This window comes from Struthio camelus, chromosome Z (genome assembly GCF_040807025.1).
Source record: "Struthio camelus isolate bStrCam1 chromosome Z, bStrCam1.hap1, whole genome shotgun sequence".
Classification (NCBI taxonomy): Eukaryota; Metazoa; Chordata; class Aves; order Struthioniformes; family Struthionidae; genus Struthio; species Struthio camelus.
This window is the reverse complement of record NC_090982.1, coordinates 24,069,088-24,085,373: the sequence shown is the minus strand read 5'-3', so window position 1 is coordinate 24,085,373 and position 16,286 is coordinate 24,069,088. Positions and strand designations below refer to the sequence as shown.

At 39.9% G+C, this 16,286-nt stretch overlaps 1 protein-coding gene across 4 annotated transcripts in view; it reads right to left on the bottom strand.

The window, feature by feature from the left end:
* ADAMTSL1 (ADAMTS like 1) overlaps positions 1-12,520 on the bottom strand; it is a 198,116-nt gene extending 185,596 nt beyond the window's left edge. For 3 of the 4 annotated variants that reach the window (XM_009677001.2, XM_009677003.2, XM_009677005.2), the window contains exon 1: positions 12,331-12,519. In XM_009677001.2, the coding sequence (XP_009675296.1) occupies positions 12,331-12,387 (57 nt within the window). In that variant the 5' untranslated portion in view covers positions 12,388-12,519. Of the gene's footprint in view, positions 1-12,330 lie in introns of all 4 variants that reach the window. The other variant, XM_009677004.2, reaches the window with a different exon arrangement.
* Between the last annotated feature and the right edge of the window lie 3,766 nt (positions 12,521-16,286).

The following is a 16,286-nucleotide window of genomic DNA, read 5'->3' as shown; positions in this document are numbered from 1 at the left end:
GTCACCCTCAAAGAGAAATAAAAATAGTTTGAAATTGTCAAAGAAGCCTAGAAGAGTGAGGTATCCTTTTTATCCTCAAAAAATTCCAGTTTCAGTGTTTAACAGTAATTTCTGAATTTATCAAAGAGTTCTCAGGCATTCATGTCATAGTCAGACTATGAGCCTGTCAGACTATGAACGGATCCTTCTTAGCCTCTCCCCTAACGCACAGAACACAGAAATCATTTAAACCATCTGGAATAGTATGTGAAAAACACAACAAGTGTCACACATCCTTAAATCACAACAGCTGCCTGGCCATATAGGAGCTGCGTCCCTGATGAGAGAACCAAGTTTCTTTTAAGCGCGTGTGCGTACACAAAGGGAGAAACAGGAAAAGTAGCAGGACCTCTGTTCATGTCCTGAGAGCTATAAAAGAAGTTCTGCCCTAAAAAATAAGTGTCTTAGTAACGTACTGGAATTCAATTTAAAGTTTTGTTTTGAACTAAAGTCTTTCTACAACTATTCCTAATCTAACTATTTGCCAGGATTATACAGAGAAGAACATGTGTAAACACAGATTATGTCATTTAACTACTCAGTCTCCAAGGGTTCCAGTCTTCCTCCACCTTCTGTAGAATGTTGCTAGAATCCTATTCTTCAAGAAACCAACGTGTTTCCTAGATTGACCAGCAACACAGGCAATGAAAAATGCAGTTAACCCGATGCTGGACTAAGGCACTGACACAGAGTATAAACCACAGCCATTTAGCAGATGATATTCACTGCTGGTTTTGGTTAAGAAATTCAAATCATCTGGTTCTTATCACATCCCAACTGTTTAGGGGTATGATGTATTGTCAGTGACAAATGCAAGACTCCTTTGAGGCCATTGCCTAAACTTGTCTTTTGCTACTGTGAAAATGATATTAAGGGTAGAAAAAACTTCAATGTTATTTTGTCATCGAGATTAAATATATGCTTTAAACAGCACCGGAATTCTGGCTATAGTGAACCAGGAAGAAATTGCACTCGCATAGGTGTGTAATGGCAGGAGACAAGACCAGTGATCTCATCTTAGAAAGCCAAGAAACATATATCTCAAAACTTGACCCAATGTAAATATACGGTTTATAAGATTTAATTGGCTCAGTGTTGTGTATCTTTGTTGCATTCCACCCAACGTAACACCTGGATTACAGCTGAGATAAGAAATTGCTTGGAAATCTCTGGCTTTTAAAGGAAGGCAAAGCAAAAAAAAATCACAGCCAGTTGAATTAATATTGGTAATTGCTGTCAAATAAAATGTTAAAACGCCAGATATTTCTGATTAGCTGTTGAAACTCTTCTGAGCTATTATCTTGGAAATATCATGAGTAAAATATCCTAACATGGCCAGTTTCCAGTGTACAAAAACATGTTTAATGTATCTAGGTATGAAGAGCTGCACATCATTTTAAATACTACTGTATAACTGAAGCACATCAACTCTTCCAGAATAAATGTACCACACTGAAGATAAGCCTCACCCTTGTGAGCAATTCCTTTGAAGCACTAGGATTTACCATGGTAATAGGTGCCCTCCAACTCCCAGTAGACACCCTCCCATTCCATACACTTCATACAAGCAGAGCTCTTCTCAAGGGTAGCTTTGCCAAAATGTTCAAGAACTGATGGGAACAAACACTGACTTATATTTTTTTCCCAAGGGGGCTGCTTCAAGGTCAGAATGGATGAACATTGTTAAGCTGGTGTGGTAGACTGCTTGTGTTTCCACTGTCCCAACTATATCCCATGTAAGATTGAAGAGGACTTCAGCTGTCAGACCTGCCAACCAGCCAGCCTCCAGCAATACCACACAAACCAGCAGAACCTGAATTCTCAGCGGAAACATGCTTACCAAGGTGACGGGAGTTCTGCTCTCACACGGACGGTAAGTTAAAAGAACATCAGGATAACGAAAGCCTTTGTGCTCAGGACCCTTGAACTGTTTGCTGCAACTGAGAGGCTGAGCAACAACAGGTACAACTGCTGTATGCATATGGCCTTATCAAAAGGATTTGTACGGAACGGTTCACACCACTGCTAAAACGCTTGTCTTCTCTTGCAAACAACCTGGAATGAAAAGTAGCTGCAGTGAGCATCAGTCCTCTCGAGTTAGAAGTGACTATACTTTCTGTGCTGGCTACTCTGTTCTCCAGAGGGCAGCAGCTCCCTCCTGGAGTGGGGTTCTGAGCTGAATACCACCAGACCACCTGACCCTTGGCTTCCACAATCTCAGAAATTAACTGAGGTATTTTTGCCTCTTTGCAGATGCAAGACCAGGCAAAAGGCCTGCAATGGGATCATGAGAGTATTTCCTATGGAAAATCCCTGGCGCTGGAAACCCTTGATCTAAGTGTCTGCATGCCCCAACAAAGGTGCTGGCACTAGAGCACACACATGTGGGTATGCACTTCAGGTAATTATTTTATGCTCATACTTTGGTTGTACAGACAAACAAGCCAGGAGTTATCTTCTCATTTTGGCCTCTTAACAAGGAATAAAAAAAAGTTCCAAATCTCCTTCTGGGTTATTTTTAATTTACTCTTTCTTCTGGATCAAAATCATCCATCACTTAGAAGATACAAGGGAAGACACATTGACGGGGAGAGAAAATCTCACTGAGATCTTGCAGCTTTCCACTACTTATTCTGTTATTGTGAACAGAGGCAAGGGGAAGAGCAAGAGGTGGACAGTCTTTCTTTCCTCTGAAGGAAGCCACCTGATAAACATATTGCTAGCGCAGTATTCAGGGACAAAAGTATAACGTTGCTACTGGAGTCCTTGTCAATGCTGAATTCTGCCTCTTCGGATCTCCATAGTCAAATAGCTTTATGGAAAAGGTATCTATCTGACCTCCAGAATACATTATCTTCCCCTTTGAAAGGGAGAAATATGCCTTCTTTTACTCAGCACAGTCATGCAAGGCAGACCCATTACTACAGAAACAGAAATACGGGAAACGATGGCACCTTTTTCCTTCAGCACAGGAAAGCAAAGGTCAATCCAGGAGGAATTAATCGTTTGCCCCCTCCTAGCCATATATATGCTGATCTGGTTATTGCATAAGTAATAAGGAGAAAATCTCACACTGAACTCTCTTTGTCCTTAAAACAGGATCTTAGTGTTGTATACATGTGCATTCTCTGACAGTCATTAGCTCCATACATCGAGGGGTCTCTTGAAAGGAGGAAAGCACTGCCAGTGCTGTTCCCGTAGTCCCACGGGGAACTTGCTTCCTGCCCTGAAGCAAGTCATATAGCTGTTTACATGCAGTCTTTTAAAACATATCCCCATGAGCCATTGTAAGGAGCACATAGCCTCTAGCTGCAACAAAACAAGGAAGAAGAAATAAACAGCCATCTTAGTTATTTAGCAGAAAAACATCCATTCCAAAGGCGGAACTGGAAGTTGTATCCCAGGAGAAATGTGCCAAACATGAACTCATTTCTTCTCCTAACGGGCAGCAGCCAGCTAGGGGGGCTGCTGGCGGAGGATGGAGCTGACACCATACCACTTCAACACGTTCCATGCTGTGCTCCCTATAACATTTTATAACAGTGCCTTGTAAAACTCAAATCAGTCCTATTTCTCACTCCACTTACCCACATGAAAATATACACCAGGGGAGCAACGTGAATACAAGATCTCTCTCTCTTGCTCTCACAGACCCAAGTTGCAACACCCTGTTGTATTTAAATCCTGCCGTGCTGGTGTAAACACCAGACATGGGTGATCCAATACAGAGCAGGTCCAAGCTGGCTCAGCCTCAGACTTGTCGCGTAATCGAGTCAGAACTGCTTTTAAGGCTAGGACTAGTTCAGATGCACGATGGGTGAAATTACTTGACAGAATTCAGAACCCACGCAACAGCGCAGGTTCAAAAGTGCACCTTACGCTCAAGTACTTTGGGTTTGCATTCCACTTAGGAAAGACTGTGCATGGGGAAAGACAGGTCAGGGGTGCATAAAAAGGAAGAGAGAGAAAAGTAACATGATTTGTGACAATGCCTATTTCATGCTAAATATTTTCTGAGTGGCAAGAAGTGAAAGCTGAGTGGTATGGCTAGTCTCTATTCATTGACTTAAAGAAAAATGGCCAAGGTACCACAGGCTCCCAAAGCTCCACAGGTGAACCACTGTCTCCTTGAAAGAGGCAGTAATATATTGAAGAAGTACGGGTCACACACCTACCCATTGGCTAAGTAAACTGACTTTGAGCTTCATCCATCCTAAACCTCTGTACAGGCCACCATGTCTAATGGTGAGTCCCTTTATGTGCATCAACTTCTGTGCAGACTGGATTTAGGAACTCTGGTTCTTAAAGTATGAGACAGAAGACATTCTGCTGTTCATCTAGGTTTTAACAGGCTCATCACCCCCAGGGTGGCTTTGCCTCCACTGGAGTGGGTCATAGCATTAAGACAAGTAACAATAGGTTACAACAGAAAGATGTCACTCTCTGGTCAGGAGGCATTTCAGAGAAGGAAAGAGAGCAAAGATTTTATACAAAGATTTGTATAATTTCAGATAAGCATCCGCAGTTTTGAGGTTTATCCAAAATAAATGAAGCCTCCCATTCTTCTGTGGGTTTGCCATCTCCCTCAGTTACCTCACTGAGTTGAATATGTATTTATTTTAATAACAAGGGGCCACACAGAGGGCTGACAACTTTAGCTTTGGTGGAGAAAGAAAAACTGAAAGGGTAGTGTTTATGCAAAAAAAGAGTAAGAGAGATGAGAAAGAGAATGAAAAAGAGCATGAGAGCAAGAAAGGAAGGAAAGAAAGAAAAAGAAAATAAGAAGGAAGAAAAGAAAGGAAGGAAGGAAGAAAGGAGGAGGGAAGCAAGCAAGCAAGTGACCATGAGGAAAGCTATGGATTCCATGTCACAATAGAAAAAGGAAGGCAGAAACAAAATAATGCTCACAGGACCCTTAGGCACTACTGTAAATCTCAAAGTTTATCTAACGCATTTGTTCCACCTTAATCACTAAGCTCTGATCTCAAATCAATGTATGTTTCTTTAAAGGAAAATACACCTTATTGTCCTTATTGTTAGGATTTTTGAGGTACCAAAGTGGAGGAGATTTTTAGGAGCATCAGGACTTCTTTCTAATTACTTTATATTGAATTATAAAGATGTAAGGACAAAACACTGCCAGCATATAAGCTGCTGCTGCTCTCATGCTGCCCTCTCATATCATATATGATGAAAAATTTATGTTTTCATTACTCTCTCCAAATAAAATTATAGACATATCCACACATTGGCCCCAGCATGCTGCACAGCAGAAGCTGTTCCATGCTATTCCACTCCACGTCAGTAGATATCTTTGGAAAGAACTGATAACCCACTCCTGCTTGTCCTGCTGCTCACCAGCACCTATGGGTGGCTGAGACCCTCAGAGACTGAGAGGACTGCTGCAATTTGGATTAGCAAAGTCTCAGGCAGTGGCAGCTGTTGTTTTTAGTTCCAGAGCCTTCTCTATTCAATTACTTCCCACTCTCCTTTCTGCTAATTCGAATTTTTTGTCTTTAAAATGTGGCCCTGGCTAGCCCTTTAAGGAAAACACTGCTGATATCACAGTAACTTGAAAATCTCCCACTCCCCTTATTTAAAAGTTACAGGAACTAGGAAAATGTAATATCCAAAACACATTTAAAAACATAATCCATCTACATACTGAAATGAAAAAAAAAAAAAAAAGGGAAAACAGTACTGGGGTTGTTAAGGGCAGTTATATTAGCCCTTCACAGCAGATGCTGTTAATAGTCCAGGCTGAAAGAAATGGAAAGATTTTAATAAGTTAGTAAGTAAGTAAGTAAGTAAATAAATAAATAGTGCACCAATCTGATGCCTGTACCAGAACGGTAGGACACCTTATTGCTTCCTTTATTCCTTTCCATTTCTGGGTCTACTGATAAAAGCACAAGATTTGAACAACGTACTAGCAACCTTCAAACAGGGACAAAGATTATATCCGACAAAGCAAGAAAGGGAAATCTGACACCCCTGCAGTACATTCATATGGAAACACAATGACCTATATTTATTTTATGGGAGAGTTTAAATTTATTATATGTTGCATATAATTTCCTGTCTCATTTCTTGAGCACTCTTGGAATTTATTTCAGGATGTCTTACTCTATCACAACCCCCCCCCCCTTCCCTCCGCCCTGACACCCTCTGTTAAACTTGTTGTGAAAGAAGTCCCTGAAAGGCAGAAATCCCAGGGCAATCCCTAATGGGTTGAAGCTCTGGAAGAAATTCTATAAAGGTAATGAAGATGACAGTAGAAGCAGTGTGAAAATTAATGTACTGTAGAATCAGTGAATATATCACTTATTTTTCTACACAAATAGAAAAAGAAACGCTCTTATGAGAGGTATCCAAATAATTCACAGGTGGCAAAACTAGCAATATTTCTGCATATGCCTGCCTTGGAAGCCGAATAAATCTCACAAGGCATATATACTGCTTTCCCTCCCCTCGTCACTTGTCTATATCGCCTTCCAATTTCACCACGACTTTGGCTATTGTTAGAAGTAATTTGGAGAAAGTTGGGTTCTGGCAGGAAAAAAATAACTTGTTCACATCTGAAATGAAATTCACATCAAGGCATTTGAAAGGGGACAAGAAGATAGAAATGCACGTCTACTTGGGGACAGCAATCTCTGATACAGTGATACTTCACTGTCAGTGAAGCACAGAGAAGGTCCTGGACTGCAGTAGTCTTCAACATACACGCTCAGATTCAGGCTAAAACACATCTACAACCACCAGCAAAGTTGTTCTGTAAAAAATTAAGTAAGTTGGCCACTCGGAACTTCACAAAAGAATATTTAAGAGCAATACTCCTTTGGGGGTATTTTTTATTACTCCTATGCATGACTTTTAAATACCATGTAAAAAAGCTCACAAGAAAAACAGCAATTAAATAAAATTAAATAAAATACTTTAATAGAAAGTCTAAGCAGGTGGCATTCAGTGTAGCAGTTAGTATTGCATTTGACAGAGGCAATCAATATATATAGCTGAGAATCTTGCTCTCAATTGTTAGCTAATACTGTGCTTACAAACCCTTCAATTCATATTAAGAACTACTATTCTGAGAATAGTATTTTCCACTTCCAGAAAGATAGGGGGAAAGTTAAATGCTGATGACCCTATCCAATTATGGGACAGCCTTCAACAGGGACAGACAAAATACTGCACACAATTAGCTTTCTTGAAAGACAAGCAAAATGTTTGAGAATGGCATCTTTAAAACCATGATACTGATCTTTAAATCTGTCTAGTATCTACAGTCATAAAGAGACAATCCTCCCTCTCTTTCCTTTCTGCATAAGGGAAACTTTTTGCTGATAAAGAAACAAGTCTCAACAGCAAGGCTCACCATGCATGGCAGCAAACCTCAGGCATTTCTTGACAAGGACATCTGAAATGGCCAAATTACCCTAAGCGTTGACCACTATTTGTCTGTGTCCAACACTACACATAGCTAAAGTCCTAGGAAGACATCTCTTCACTCACAGTGGACTTCACAATGTTTACTTCTTGTTTACCTTCCCCATTTCACCTGAATATACACTTAAGGGCTAGGAGATGTTTTAAGACCTTCAACAGCCAGAGCTGGTCAGGTATCTGGTAGACAAGTCAAGTCTACTGTCCAACCACTGATATGAATAGAAGGGAATGCCAAGAGCAGAAGGCAACCAGTTCTGTACAGCAGCTAGAGAGAAGTAGTGCTTCATACCAGAGTATTATGGCATACAAGTCTGAGAGAGTCCAACACTTCATACCAGTTTTTGACCAGTTCTTCCACCACATCAGAAGACTTCTTTCATAACTTCCCCATTCTTGGGGTAGAAAAAGAAACCATTTTTTCTCGCTCTCCTGCTCCCAGTCCTGATATCATAGCATGAGGTAGATTATATGTTTTCACTGTTCTGTCACCTCACTATCACTACTTTCAACCTGCTGATTGTTGCTGTGGGGATGATTTTGTTATTCTGCTTTCCTTCCTCATCAGTACAACCTCCGGCTCTGCAGCAAGAGATCAGAAATTCCCAGTTTTTATCAGTTTAATTGCTGCCCACACAGGTCTGATTTTTCTTACCAGCAATGAGAAACAATAGTGATAACAATAGAGGTGACAGGGCTTTCCATAGATTCAGGAAGACAACTCTGCCCTAAACCATGAGGTTATATCTGCATGGCCAACAACCCAGGATAGAGTTTCTGCCTTTTCAAAGAAAATTCAGACTATGCAGAAATTGACAGAGCTCTCCTAAAAAGTTATTTGCCCTGATGTGTGGACTATTCAAGCTTTATATGAACTGCTTAGCCTACAGAATTGCTCATAGATGAGTTCATTCACCAAATGAATCCATAACTACAGGTAACTATGTTCTAATCTTCAGATTCTCTAGTGTTCAATCTCATAGTTGCTTTTATTTTGCTTTGGCAGACCTATGAACCCAACAAAAGTCATTAAAACAAAACATGCTCATCTTTACTGACACTAACGAACCAGACCAATAGCTCAACAGCCTTTATGAACTACTGACTATACCTTCACTTAAGGCCTAAAGAAAAAATTTCCATCACACCACCTTAGCTCATCTTATACCAGCAGTCTGACCTAAACTCCCAGAACCCTTTGCACCTGCTAGAGGAAGGATAAATAAATGAGAAATCAAAAAAATCAGGTCAGTAAACTAAGTCCAGACACAATATTCTAGAGCAATCTATGAAGAAAGTGATGAGTATACTTACTGGCATCCAGACGTTCACTTAGGAAATTGTTTTCTGTTAGGGACGTGAGATATTCAGAGTATGGCACCACTGGCCAGAAACCATAACAGCGAGAATTTTTTTACTCATTTATATGAATAAATCCTAGCTTTGTATAGTTGAATATCCATTCAACTGCTTGAACTGCATGTGCTGAAGCACATCCCTACCCAACTGGTGTGATGGAATGGCAGTCTGCACATAGACATGACTATTCATGAAAATATATGTGTGCACTTTGGACCTTGCATTGGAAAATCCTCCTCTGCGCAGCTATACATGTAGAAACAGATGAGCAAGATATACAACAGTAGATAGACCTATCTGCATATGAAGAGGAAAAACCATCAAGCTTTGTACATTCAGATATAAACAAGAAACGTAATAGTCATTACACTGGCTAATTGTGCCTGTGGTCATCCAAGACAGACTTGGTTAGATAACAGGGAAATATAATGTCAAAGAGCCTGGAAGAAATAGACTGTTGTGTTTGACTATTTTCCATGTACAAATTAGCACAGTGAAAAAAATAAATGCTGCAGAAAAACACATGTACTTTGTTACAATTGCTAGTGCTAAGTAAGTAAGTAGTGTTCTGTAAGTACCTTAACAACATGCAAGAGAGCTAAAAACCACTGAAAAGATGCAAACAGAAAACGTAAATGTGATTAAATGCCTTTCTGACATGAAATGTTTTGACTTCAAGTTTGGATGAGCACATTATGGTTTTAGTCGCATTTTCTTTGAGTTAGACAGTCATGATTTGTTTGTGATAGGCTTTTATTTTTAAATCAATAAAAATGGAAATCTTTCTTTGGAACAGAATTCCTGCTCTCTTTTGTTTCTTTTAAAATTGGTGTGTTAATACTTCCTTAGCATGCAAACAGTCACAGAGCAATGAACAAAATCCTCCAAATTCCTGGTCTTAGTCTGGAAAGTGAGAAACTATCTTAAAAAGTTACTTTCAGTTTGATTTTACTTTCTGAAGATTTGCACTAAGTGTTATAGCTCACTGTCTCAGAAGTACCTATGAAGGTACCTAACTCTCATTTATGCCAGGGAACTTGGATGGCTGAGTATGCAGCAAGTTCTGTGGCAGTAAAAAAGTGAAGACATTGCTCAAGTAACCTCTTTGCCACCATCCAAGGGAAAAACAGTAGTATTTCTTCCTAACAAAGGCTAAGAACCCTGGCAGACTGCTACAGTCACTGCTACACCCCTCCAAAGAGTCTGCCTTGAAATACACTATATTTGCTGGCTAATGGAGGGAACAGAAGAGAGAGGTTATTGCTGATGCTGGCTCTGGACTCGTTCATCGTTTTAGCATTATCAGCACAAGAGCTGGATTTATGTGTGGGCTTCTTACTTGTGCAACTATGCAGAATAAAGCACTGAAGATGCTACTTTTGTCTACAGTGTCTTACTGCAAATATAGCAGGCTGTGATAAATCATTGTGAGACTAATTCCATGAGCATTTGCTACCTAGCCTTAGCACTTACAGCCGTGAACACTTCTACCGCCATACTAGAAAACTACAGGTCTACAGCCTGCTCATGTTGCTAAGTGTTGGCAAAACAGTGGTTTCAGAGGCATATAAAGTTAAAGAAAAACATAAATCCAAATGTAGATTTTCATACTTCTCAACTTATTCCACCCACCTGACTAGAGGCTACTATCTATGAGGCTAATAGCCAGTCGTCACAGGCCAGATCCAATGCCTTTTTCAGTCAATGAAAATCTCAAAAGCTTCAGTGTGTTTTCTACCCTGTCCTGCACGAACTCGCTCCACAATAAACTGCAGTAGTAACATGTATATCAAGGTATCTCACAACTAATCCCTATCTCTGTCCAAGTTAGAAGCCAAATTCTTGCATGTTTATCTAATCTCCGGCTGAAACTAAGTAAGAGATTTTCCTGCGTAAGGAGGGAGTAAAAGAACGCCCCAATTCAACAAATAAAATTAAGTTTGCTTCACATCACTGTTCTTAAGACACACAGAGATCTGAGGGGTGATAGGGTCTTTCAGGACTGAGGAAGGCATGCAAATACAAACTAGTCTAGTATGGAACATAATGTATAATAGTTGGCAAAAGAATTCACTATTTATTTTCATGAATTAGGGACTGAGAACTTAATTCACAAGCAGCAGAGAGAGGTATAAATGTTATGAGTTTAACATAGAGACAAATCCTGCAGTTCTTACACAGTCTTGTTCAGTCATATATCCTGTTGATCTTCCCCAAAGTAGTACTGCAGGATTTGCTTGCAGTATATTATAGTCATCAGGTAATAAACTTCTCATTTGCATATGTGAAAGAGAACCTAAGCCTGTCTTTAGGCCATTTTATATGAATTCTATATTTTATATTGAAAATAGATCTTTAAATAATCCTGACTTTTCATTCCAGATGGCATTCTTATATCCAGTGATCTATTGCTAGTGATTATATATCAAAATTTTTTACAAAAAAAAATACAATAATTTTTAATAAGTATTTTGAATAGGGTTATCCTACTGGTTTAGGTCCTCATAATGCTACTAAATAATGTGGTAAGTTTAATTTACAGTGACTAGCATAGATTGTTTCATACAGATAAACAAGAAGAAGCAAGCTGCTATAAAGTTAATTTTTTTTTAAGTTTCTTTGCTATTTGACTGTATGCCTTCAGTCAAATCTTCAGAAAAGTTTCATTCACATGTATGGCAAGAACACTGTGCTATTAAAAGTGTGTGTATTAATATTCTCCCTACAGATTTTCTGACAGTAAACCCGCAGCTCATATCTATGAAATTAAGTATGAGTCACAATGGAACATTTATTTTCAATCAAGCAGCACAGCTACAGTACTCAGCAGCAGAGCATCTTATCAGCTAATTGGTGGAAGTGTGCAGGAAAATCACATCCTAACAATCAGTTTTATAGCCCTGAAATATACCAGATATCACATAACATATCTTCCAAAAGTTAGCATTAAACTTGTTTCTCTAATGAGTTGCAGCGATAATGAGAGCTAATTTAAACTGGCTGCAGAAAAAATGTTCAGTATATGCTGTACCTGCAGAAAAAATGTTCAGTATATGCTGTACCTGGTTTCTCTGCATGTGCACAGGAAAAAATACTTTCTCTTTTCTTTTTTTAGAAAGGAATAAAATTCCAGGAACGTTACAGCATGATATAGTTTGCTTTAAAGGGGGGGAGACACAGCTCTTATCCAAATTCCAAGCATTCAAATCACCACTCACAGGTCCTTGCACACCAAGTTTATAAAAGTGATGCCAACATCAACCTTTTGATTCTACCTGCAGCAACCTACCATAGCAAGCCTTGACGCTTTCAATACTTTAGAGAGGGTAAGATTTATGTAATTTATTTAAAACATTTTCTTTCTACTTGCAGTCGTAGAGATTAAAAACATACGCACTTGCGCACACAAATCTGCAAGCATATATACATACAAATAAAATAACAGCTACAAGGGACATGTATTTTCATGAAAGAAATGCCATTTACCAGGACAAGGGAAGCCAGAAGCACAGTGCCAGCAGTTGCCCAATTGCAGCCCTTCATGGTTGCGTCCGTGGTGGAACTGGAATCGGACACTGAGCAAGCTGCGAAGTTCTCCTCTGCCTGGTGTCACATCCAGTGCTTGTGTGAGCACTTCAGCCCTGCTTCTCCGCCTCCATCAGCCCTGCTCACATTTCCTGATCCAGGGGTGGGTGGGTGGATTTGGGGGAGCTGTGTGGAAGCACTCCTTGAGCCGCAAGCAGCCAATCCCCCTCCTGCTAATCACACACGTAGCATAACAAAGCCAAGCGAAATAGAGAAAGTGTAACAGTGAAAGACAGAGGGGAAGGAAAAAAGAGACAGAGGAGGAGGAGGAGAAGGAGGAGGAGAGAGGCAGACTAACACAGCTGAAGGGAGTGCTCTGCCTTCAGCAAACTGCTCCAGGAGCTCTGTTCTACCACTTGCCAGGAGCTGTTATGCTTGTTGCTAGTTCAGTAGTTCTCCTTCTGAACATGCATTGTTCCATTCAGGAGGGAAACTTAATCTGTGTAAATATTTAACGTATGTCATAAAAAGCACCAATCATAAAATGCTGAAATCTTCCAGAGAGAATGTATGCTTTACTTAAGTCTTGTATTCTTTACAGGAAAACGCTCACTTTTATACTATTTATTCAACAATAAAGAACACCGTCTCTGCCCTCAATTTGTAAAGCAGGCATATTTTTAAGAGGACTGAGTGACAATCTTGCTGTCATGATTTTTGGGGGGGTGGGCTGAAAAAACACCTTATTCTGCATTAGAATGAAAGTAAGTTTAGGGGAGGGAGATTTTTGCTTTGGAAAGCAAAGATCCACACAACTCAGGAAAGCTAGGATATCTGCCTTTGAGGTATTAACCTGACAGATCGGAGTTTCAAATCCCTGCTCTGACTTGGTTCAGGATTCATCCAGTTTGCATATCCTTGCCTCTGCATTGCCTGAAGTCTCTTTCTTGCCTTTTTTTTTTTTTTTGGATTGTTTGTTTGTTTTATTTTCTAAAGCGGAAACTGAAAACTGGATCCAAGAACTTTCTCAATGCAGTAGGCATTCTCTCATGTGAGGCTGAGCTGGGCTTCTCTTGCAAGAGCAACATAACAGTACTGCAGGGGATGCTAGGGCCAGATGTGCATGTAGAAAGCCTCGTCTTCCCTAAGCTCTTGTCTGTGGTCCCTCAGTAAGCTCGGACACAATGGAGGAGAAACGTAAGCTACGTGCGCTTTAGGATGGAGAAGAACAGGCTAACATAATGAGCCTGAAAAGGCACTGGAATAGGAAAATAGCAGAGGAGAGTGAAATGCACCAGGGCTGAGGTTAGAGAGGAAAAGGGAGCAAGTGTAGACCACAGATGATTAAAGACAACTGGCCATCAGTCTGGAGGAAGAGCTGGATAAGCAGATGGGGAATGAGATCTAGTTTGCAAGAGGGAAGGAACTGAGAGGAAAAACGGATTACAGCTGTTGAGAAGTCAGATGGGAAGAAAGAAAAGGGTCAGGCTTGGCAGAACAGGAACATAAATACTGAGGATGTCTGAAGGCCAAAACAGAAAAGAGAGAACCTTCACAGACCCGAGCTTGGGAAATTACAACTGGCTGAAGAGAAAGACTAGGAACAAAAAGTAATGGGAATTAGGAATACTGGGAGAAACTAGTGTGTGACTTCAGCTCACACTAGCTAAAGGCAGCCTCATTGGGGACTTTTGGCCTTGTTGGTCAACGAAACGAGAGAGAATGAAAAGGCTCAGAGGGGAAAGGGCTATGATGAAAAGCTGGGAATGAGGGGTGAGAAAAGACCTAAAATGGATCCTAAGATTCCTGTGTCATCAGGAAGTCCATTACATGGCCAGATCCGCACACAGGGCAACTTCACAGACCACCTCCTGGGGCGAAGTGGAGGGAGCAACCACCTCATAACACCCTGAGGTCCAATAGTGGAGATACTGAAGTCTGAACCACCAGGGTCTGACCCAGGGTCCAGAGTCTGACCCACCAGCATATCAGTGTGATGACACCATGGTAGAATTCTCATCTTCTCAGATTGCCTTTGAAAAAAACAGGAAACTGAACATACCAATCAACTAAAAGTCTAGTGTATCTTTCGGAAAAAAAAATCCTTTGCTTCATCAGCAGTGTTAACCCCACAACTAAGAGCCATACAAATGGAATTTTTCTGTAGAGCTCCTTGGCCACCTCTGTCTTTTATCTCCCCTCCTCTTGTTCCCTTACCTCAAGAAGCCTACCATGATCTGAAAAGTCAACAGCAGCTAGTCTCTGGAATTTCTGTATGCTAAATTTTCAAAGCCAGAGTGATATGGTAAACAACAAGGTTTGTTATATTGAAATCACAAGATGATCATCATTTTATTTTTAAGAACCAAACTGTTCCAATTATGATTACATAGATTATGAAGGATGAAACAACTGAGAAAGATATACGCATTACCATATGTTTCCTTTTTGTTCTCCCAACTTTAAATTGGAAATGTTATACTAACACTGCACTAGCCCATCCCAGAATTTCTCATTTCTTGTTCAGCTTTGGAAAATATGAAAATATGGGTTTTCGAAATTCTTTTTACCAGTTCAGAAGTCTCAGATGGCAACTAACTCATTTAAGTTAGAGTAATATAGACTACTTGCAGTGTATAGTTCTGCCATCATTCTGCTCATGGAACTCCCATTGAAGCTGATGGGACTTCTGCATGCACAATAATAGCAAGAGAAGTAAATTCGTGTTACCAAATGATGTGGCCTGCAATGCTCAAATGCCTAAAAAATGTGAATTGGCTATAAATAGCTTTTTTATTTAGGATTTTTATTTAATCAATAGCAGAGCAGCAAAACTTTCATAAATAAAATTTTAATTGGTATGAAATTCACCTGACGATATTTTGTTGCACAGTGAAAATTCAGACCAGATTCCTGAATAAGGCTTCATTTTTATTTTCAAAACAAACTCAGGAAAACCCTGTGATTTTTTTCATGAAACCATGAGAATACCATCCTTCCAACAGTTTGACTTTGGGTTTTCTGCACATATTTGAATGTAGAAGTCAAAGTGAAATTCAAAGAATGCAAACTCACATGAATCAAATCCAAAGGAAAGGTCTACTCGAATTCTTGCATACAGCTTTAATGAGGAGTCATGCCCCATTCTTGCCAATTTCTACATAGCAATGTTGCATCTACCTAAAGGCTCAGTTTCTTTCAATTATTCTTAATTGAAAAAAATGAACTAATAAAAAAGTGTAGATTTTTTGAAAAATGACTTTAAGACATGAATTGCCTGGAAGTGTTCTGGAGTTGAACTTCTCCATACCCTGCTATTCAGATACAGGATTTTGTTCTAATGCATGTATGTATTTTGTATCGCATTCATTTATTTATCCTGCTGAGTACTAGTTTGGTGGGTGGGGTGTTTTTGCATAGCTACTTACAAATAAAGCTTGTAATCGGATGGAAAGTATGTCCCATACATATAATACGGTCTAAGAGGTACACAGCCTCAGGCCCTGTTCATCTCTTAGACTTTCTCTGTCATGCACCTCAAATGAATGCAAGAATTCAGAGCAATACAAGACCTCTACCTGTGGCAAAGGTAATAGCTGAAATCTCAAGGGACATGTTAGCCAATTTGAATGGTAACCAGTAAGAGGGAGGTTTTCTCAGCATGACAAAATCTTAATGCTATAGATGAGGTTCTGGCTCCCTTGAGATCAGTGACAAAACTGATGTTGGAGATCAGGAAGTTTAGGATTGCATAGAGGGCTAATTTGCTGAATGCAGACGCACAAATAAATCATCTAAAAATCCTAAAATTTGAACACAAACCCTTCACCAACTTAAAGGGAGAATGGACACACAAACACAAGCTACTCCACACTCTGAAATGACCCCTTCCACTTTCTGTATTGGCCATTAGCCCC